Genomic DNA, 8190 nt, shown 5'->3' with positions numbered 1-8190 from the left:
AAAGATAATTTTGCCGGGTATAGTATTCTTGGTTGAAATTGTTTTTCACTCAACACTTTGACTATGCTTCCCCATTCTTTCCTTTCCTGCATTGTTTCTGCCGAGAGATCCGATGTTAGCCTGATGGGGTGACCTTTGTAAGTAACTTGGCTTTTCCCTCTTGCCAACTTTAGTATCTTGTCTTTGTCTATTGTTTTTGCCAGTTTGGCTATGATGCGCCTTGGAGAGGATCTTCTTGGGTTGATTCTACTGGGGATCCTATGTATTTCTTGGGTCTGGATATTTGAATGCCTTTCTAGATTTGGAAAGTTTTCTTCCAGAATCTCATGGAATAAATTATCTAGGCCCTTATTATTTTCTTCCTCTTCTGGAATACCAATTATCTAATTGTTGGGGCGCTTGATGGTATCCAGTATTCCTTGTATATTATCCTCATTTTTCATGGTTGTTTTCTCAATCCTGGTGTCTGGAACTGCTGGCCGGCTCGGTCCAGATTGTGGGTGAGGAGGGGTGGGGGTTCACCTTAAAGTCCCAGACAACCAACCTGGGGTCCAAGGAGGAGGAACAGTGGGGATGTGTGGAGATTCAGAAGGGTCAAGCCTGCAGCCTCAGTCCGCCTGGTGTCCAGAACTGCTGGCTGGCACAATCCAGATTACGTGTGGGGAGGGGTTGGGGTTCACCTTAAAGTCCCAGATGACCAACCTGGGGTCCAAGGAGGAGGAACAGTGGGGATGTGTGGAGATTTGGAATGGTTGGGCCTGCAACCTCAGTCTGCCTGGTGTCCAGAACTGCTGGCCACCTCAATCCCTTTTTTGTTTGTTTTTAATGTTTTAAATGCATCTTCTCATTTTTTTTCTTGCCCATATTATTTCAGTTGAGAGGTCCAATGTTAGCCTAATCAGAAAACCTTTATAAGTAGTTTGATGTTTCTCTCTTGCCATTTTAAGAATATATCTTTGTCTTTAAGTTTCACCAATATGGATATGACGTGCCAGGAGGAGGATATTTTTATGTTGACTTCATTTGAATTTCTTTTTATTTCTTGGGTCTAAATTTCTCCATGTCTCTCTAGATTTCAAAAATTTTCAGATAGTATTTTATGAAAGAGGTTTTCCATGTCTTTAGGAGTTTCTTCACTTTCTGGAATACCCATTAGATGGTCATTAGGATGTTTCACAGTATCTAGAATTTCCCGTATGTTATCCTCATTTTGTTTGTTCGTTTGGGGGTTTGATCTGTGTTAGAGGCTTTCTCTTCAAGGTCAGAAATTATTTCTTCTTCATGATGCACTCTAATGATAATTCTTTCTAGGGAGATTTTAGTTTCTTGTATTGTATTCCTCATTTTCAGAAGTTTTTCTTAATTTTTTTTAGAGGATCTATCTCTTTATGGAACCCCTCTTTCATGTCCTGAAATGATTTTCTTATTTCCTGGAATTGATTGTGTTTTCTTTCATCTCATTGAGTTTTTTCACTATAAATGTTCAGAATTTTTTTTTCTGTGAATTTCTTTGTGGTGTCCATCATGAGTTTTTCTGTGAATTCCTTTGTGGTGTCCATCATGATCGAAGGGCTAAACACCCCCTTGTTTTCTCATGTTTCTTCAAGATCTGCACTCTTTTTTTTTTTTTGGCCATCTTATGTAGTATTCACATTTTCTTATTTTTTGGAGTAAATTCAGAAGAGGACTACAGAGATCAGGTCTAAGTGTCCTGGGGGGGTGAGTTGAGTCCAGGAAACAGGGAGTGCCAGGGAATGGAGTGCCAAAATTCCAAAGGAAATCCTGTGATGGGGGGGTATATTCACCAGAAGATGCCTGCTGAAATCAGGCCTCAATGTCTGAGTGGATAGGTTGAGCCCAGGCAGCCAGAAACAGAGTGCCACAATTCCCAAAGGTAATCTCACAAGGTTGGTGTGCATTTATTGGGACAGGCCTCCAAAAAACAAAGCACAAGTGTCCCAGTGGGAGGGCTGAATCCAGGAGCAGGGAGTGCTGGGCAGGTAATCTGCTACAATTTTCAAAGATAATCTTAGGATTTGGGGGTTCACTCACAAGAAGAAGCGTAGTAAGACCAGGCCCAAGTGCCCACTGTAGGGTTTGAGTCCAGGCAGCAGGCAATGCAGATGAAAAGCTACGGGTTCCAAAAATGCCAGAAGGTAGAAGTGCACTCACTAGAAGAGTCCTGCCAAGACGAGGCCCAAGAATCTGATATTCCGGCATTCAATGCTGTCTAAAAATTTCCATGTGTTACCCTCATTCTTTGGGTTTTTTACTTTTTTCATTCCTTTTGGAGATATGGTTTACTTTGGAAACTTTATTTTCAAGGACAGAAATTTTTCTGCATGATCCACTCTGCTGAGTTTTTAAAAAATGCTTTCCAGGGATATTTTGATTTCTTATATTGTAGTCTTCATTTATGGAAGGTCTGTTATATTCTTTGTAGGATGCCTATCACTCTAGTGGAATTCTTTTATGTCATGGAATGATTTTCTAATCTCCAGAAACTGAGTGTCTGTTTTCTTTTGCAGCTCATTGAGTTTTGTTACAACTAACATTTGAATATTTTTCTGACTTTCTGTGAATTCTTGGTGCTGTCTATTCTGGGTGAGGGGTTAATGAGCTCCCATGAGGAAAGGATACCTTGTTGTTATTGTTGTTGTTTTTCTTTCTTATGTCTCTGTACTGGTTTTTGGTCATCTGATGAAGTACTCACTCTTTCTATTAAAGTAGATTTTGTAATGTCAGAGGAGGAAATATTAGCCCTTGAATTTAAGTATGTTTCAGGTAGAAGTCCTCTTCTTCCAGATGAGCAGGGTCTATTTAGGTGGCCACTTACATAGCTGCAATGACTTTCTTGCTGCTATCAGGGTCTTCTAACTCTGTCATTCCCATATGCACTCTTATACAAATGATTATCTGTGGAATCTGGTTAGGAACTTCTCCCCCTTTTATTAACATAGACACATACTCTGAACCCAGAAGCCTCATCATTGTGTGTAACAAGGGCAGAGAAAGTTCTGTCCTATCCAAAACATTCAGATCCTAACGAGCTGGGGATGCACCAAATATATATACATTAGTAGAGAGGGCTCAAAATGTTAAGGCAAATTCAAAAAGTTTCAATGAATCCCTGGCATAAGAACCAGCACCAAAATCCACTTCTCTAAGTGGGCAGGTTGAGGAAGGATGCAACCTGGCACATGCTGGCGGGCTCTTGGTCCTAAGGCAATCCTAGGAGAGTTAGAATGCACCCACAAGGATGCTATTTTTTTTTTATCATGTTAACAAATATCATAAGCCAGGGGAATCAAAGACTTTTTATGAAGAAAGCCCAGGAGAGTAGAAAACAGATTTGGAATGAATTTATGTGCTGATAACCTCACTCAGTGACAAGATGGCCCAATCAATATCCCTCATATGCTGAGATCCAATTTCAATGTGTTTAATGTTATCTGCAACTGTAAGAATTCTCACAGAGTCATCAATAACTTTTTTTTTTCTTGTGGAGAAGGTTTTGTTATAGGGCCTGTGTGCTCACCAGAAAGACAAGAGAGAGACAGAGAGACAGAAATTGAGAAGTCACCCCCCAGGGGGGATGGCCATGCACTAATCCCTTCTCCTCCATTATCCTCTCCAGATCTTGGGCAGACACACACATGCACCCAGCATGAGTTTAAGCCACCTGGTCCGGGACTCAAACGGCAGTCTTCTACATGGGAGTCCAGCAACATAGCCATTACGCTAACTGCTGGTCCCAAAATTTTTTAAATTCATCTACCTTAGTATTAAATGGGAGGCTGTTTTACTTAAAATGACATAAAGGTGATCATCTTTCAACATGAAACAGATAAAACATTTGTGAAACTGAAATGCTGGGTCTTTGTTTTTTCATCAGATGCAAAGGAATGTATCCCATGTCCTGTTCAAGAGTATCCAAACAGGGAGAGAACTTGCTGCCTCCCCAAGGCTGTGACATTCTTGGCTTTTGAATGGGAGGCTGTTTTACTTAAAATGACATAAAGGTGATCATCTTTCAACATGAAACAGATAAAACATTTGTGAAACTGAAATGCTGGGTCTTTGTTTTTTCATCAGATGCAAAGGAATGTATCCCATGTCCTGTTCAAGAGTATCCAAACAGGGAGAGAACTTGCTGCCTCCCCAAGGCTGTGACATTCTTGGCTTTTGAAGATTCTTTGGGGACTGCCATGGCCTGCACAGCTCTGTGTTTTTCTGTGGCCACAGTTCTGATACTGGGGATCTTTTTAAAGCACCGAGACACACCCATTGTCAAAGCTAATAACAAGGCTCTCAGCTTTATCTTACTCACTTCCCTCTTGCTATGTTTCCTCTGCTCCATACTCTTCATTGGCCATCCTAAGGCAATCACCTGCATCCTCCAACAAGTAATATTTGGAATTGTGTTCACTGTAGCTGTTTCTACTGTTTTGGCCAAAACCATTACGGTGATTCTGGCATTCAAGTCCATGTTGCCTGGAAGAACAATGAGGTTCTTGCTGCTATCAGGATCTTCGAACTCTGTCATTCCCATATTCACTCGTATACAAATGATTATCTGTGGAATCTGGTTGGGAACCTCTCCTCCTTTTGTTGACATAGACACACACTCTGAGCCCAGAAGCCTCATCATTGTGTGTAACAAGGGGTCAGTCACTGCCTTCTACTGTGTCCTGGGATACCTGGGCTTCTTGGCTCTGGGGAGTTTCATTGTGGCCTTCTTGGCCAGGAACCTGCCTGACACATTCAATGAAGCCAAGTTCCTCACGTTCAGCATATTGGTGTTCTGCAGTGTCTGGATTACATTTATCCCTGTCTACCACAGCACCAAGGGGAAGTTCATGGTGGCTGTGGAGGTTTTCTCCATCTTGGCCTCCAGTGCAGGGCTCCTAGGCTGCATCTTTGTCCCCAAGTGCTACATTATTCTGATAAGACCTGATAAAAACTCTTTGAAAGGTTTAAAAAATAGAAATTATTCCAAACAAAAAAGGTATTCTATGGTTTTTAGCTCATAAATTTCTGTCATAACTATTATGTTTCAAACATAAATAGGACTAGAAAAAGATATTAACTGAAATGGAAATTAAAAGAAGACTGGAGCTGTGATACTTATATTAGACAAAATAGACTTTAAGATAAAAACTGTAAGAAGGGACAAAGAAAGACATTATGTAATATCAAAAGAGCTAATAACCAGGAAGTTATAATAGTTGTAAATATCTAAGCACCAAACACTGGAGAACCAAAATATATGAAAGAAAGACTGCTGGATATAAAGGGAGAAATGGACTGCAACACAGTGATCATTAGAGATTTCAATATCCTACTGTCTTGTCAAAAAAGATCATCTAGACAAAAAATAAACTAAGAGATGTGGGATTTAAATGATACCGTAAATCAAATGGACTTGACAGATACTATAGGACATTTCACTCTATAGCCACAAACTACATATTTTCCTCATCCCACATAGCCAAACCATATGTCAAAATAGAAATTCATTGTCAAAGAAACTATATCCAGTATCCTTTCCGACTACAATAAATTAAACTTCAAATTAACTACAAAAATAATTCTCCAAAATAAACATCACATGGAAACTCAACAATTTACTGTCAAATATCTTTACAAACACTGAAATAAAAAGATTCATTGGGGACCAGGAGAAGAAGTAATGATTACGTGGCTGGATTTCCATGTAGTTGACCACAGTTTGAGTCCCAGACCCGGCAGCTTAAATCTCATACTGGGCACATGTGCATGTGTGCCCAAGATCCTGAAGAAGAATGGAGGAGAAGGGATTGCAGTATTGCCATCCCTCCTGGGTGTGATTTCTCAATTTCTTTCTGTATCTCTTTGACTCTCCAGTAAGCACATGCACCCTATAGCAAAAATCTCTCTCTCTCAAAAACAAAGGATTCATTGAAATCATTGAGAAAGAACACATGAGTTTTCACAATGTATGGGACATAGCAAAAACAGTCATAAGAGGAAAGATCATAACAGTTAGTTCTCACAAGAAAAATATTTAAAAGGGGCAAATACCCAACAATTAATCATGTTGGTGAACTGGAAAATCAATAACAACAAAAATACAAGAAGAAAATAAATAATAAAGATTAAAGCAGACATAAATTAAATGAGAAGAGAAACAATATTGACACACTGTTAGCTAAACTAGTCAAGAAGAAAAAAGAACCAGATAAATCCAATCATAAATCAAACAGGCAATATTACAACAGACATAACAGATACATAAAAGAGAATGCTATGAGCAATTATACACCAACAAACAAGAAAGCCTAGATGAGATGGACAAATTGCTGGATAAATAAATCTTGTTTTATTCAAAAGTAAATCAAGAAGACACAGAAAACTTGAATAAACCCATAACAAAAAATGAGATTAAATCAATAAAGAAGAACTGCAGTCCCAGTGGCTTTACTTCTCAGTCGTACAAAACTTTTAAAGAATGAACCTTGATTCTCCTCAAACTATTTCTAAAATTTCAAAAAAGCAGATCTCTCCCAAATGTATTCTATGAAGTACACATTATTCTGATCCCAAAAATAGACAAGAAAATAACAAGAAAACTAAAGACCAATATCCCTGATGAATACAACACAAAATTTTTCAACAAAATTATAGCAAATCATATTCAACACCAGGTCAAAAAGATGATAGGTTTTATTCCATGGATATAAAGGTGAACATATGCAAAACAATAAATGTATATCACATAAACAGAAGGAAAGATCTTTTTAAAACCTTCTGACTATATTAATTGATGCAGAAAAAGCATTAGATTACTACAACATTAAGACTCAGCAAAATTGGCATAGATGGACCTTTTTTACACAAAAAAATCCCATAGCTAACATCATACTAAATCTGAAAAATTCAACTTTTCCAAGCAAGGTGGCCACGTTTTTCCACTTCTTTTCAACACAGTACTGGAAGCCTTAATCAATGCAATCAGACAAGAGACTAAAATAAAAGACATTTCAATAGGAAAAGAAGAGCAAAATTATCTTTATAAAAGACATGCTAATACATCAATAATAAAATCCTATAGAATTCACACACACAGACACACATACACACACAAACTTCTAAAAGTGATATATAAATACAACAAAGTGGCACAGTACAAAGTTAACATTAAAAAATTCCTAGCATTTTTATATATCAATAATGAACAGACAGTAGTAGAATTGAAGAAAGCAATCTCACTTACAATAACCGCAAAACAAAACTAAGGTACTTAGGAAGACTATTTTAAAAATGAAAAAAGAAATGAGAAATGAAGCACAAAAAAAGAAAGACATCCCATGTTCCTGGATTGGAAGAATTAATATAATCAAAATGTCAATTCTACCTAAATTAATTTATGAATTGAATGAAATTCTTGTCAAATTACCAGAGAAATAGAAAATATTTTAACAAAAGCAGAAATAAATAATAATAAAATGTGTATGAAATTATAAAAAGCCCAATATCACCAAAGCAAAACTGTGCAGAACAGCCAGGCTATCTAACTTCCTGACTTTAAAATATATTACCAATCTATCATAATCTAAACAGCATAGAACTGGCATAAATACAGGCCATATAGTATGTAGAACCCAGAAATAAACCCCAAAATATACAGGCAATGAATTTTTAATGATGGAGACAATCCAATGGAGAAAAGAAAATCTCTTCAGCAAATGGTGCAGGAAAAAAAACGGGATATCCCTCTGCAGAAAAATTAAACTCTACACCTATTTCCCACCATTAACAAAAATGCACTCAAAATGGATCACAAATCTAAACATAAAACCCCAAACTATAAAACTACTGGTAAGAAACAAAGGGGAAATTCTTGGAGGCATCAAAGTAGTCAAAGGCTTTTTTTTTTTTTTGGAGGGGGGGGTTTGTGTGTATGTGTTTCTTTCTTTCTTTCTTTCTTTCTTTTTTTTTTTTTGAGACGTTTTTGCTATAGGGCACATGCACTCTCCAGAGATATGGAAAGCATAAAATCGCCCCCCAGGGGAAATGGCCACTTTGCAACCCATTCTCCTCCATTCTCCTTTCAGGATCTTGGGCAATGCACATGCCTCCGGCATGAGTCTAAGTCACCAGGTCCGGGATTCGAACAGCGGGGAACTACATGGAAGTCCAGCGACATAG

At 38.0% G+C, this 8190-nt stretch overlaps 1 protein-coding gene across 1 annotated transcript in view; it reads left to right on the top strand.

Annotated features, from left to right (window-relative positions):
• LOC102480870 (vomeronasal type-2 receptor 26-like) overlaps positions 1–5008 on the top strand; it is a gene marked incomplete at its 3' end in the record, with an annotated part of 121820 nt that extends 116812 nt beyond the window's left edge. Inside the window, exon 12 of the mRNA XM_006170758.1 lies at positions 4096–5008. Within this exon, the coding sequence (XP_006170820.1) occupies positions 4096–5008 (913 nt within the window). The remainder of the gene's footprint in view (positions 1–4095) is intronic.
• Positions 5009–8190: the final 3182 nt, after the last annotated feature.

Source organism: Tupaia chinensis, unplaced genomic scaffold, assembly GCF_000334495.1.
Source record: "Tupaia chinensis unplaced genomic scaffold, TupChi_1.0 Scaffold148894_1, whole genome shotgun sequence".
Taxonomy (NCBI): domain Eukaryota; kingdom Metazoa; phylum Chordata; class Mammalia; order Scandentia; family Tupaiidae; genus Tupaia; species Tupaia belangeri.
Note: the sequence above shows the minus strand (reverse complement) of the source record. Positions and strands in the feature narration are given on the sequence as shown.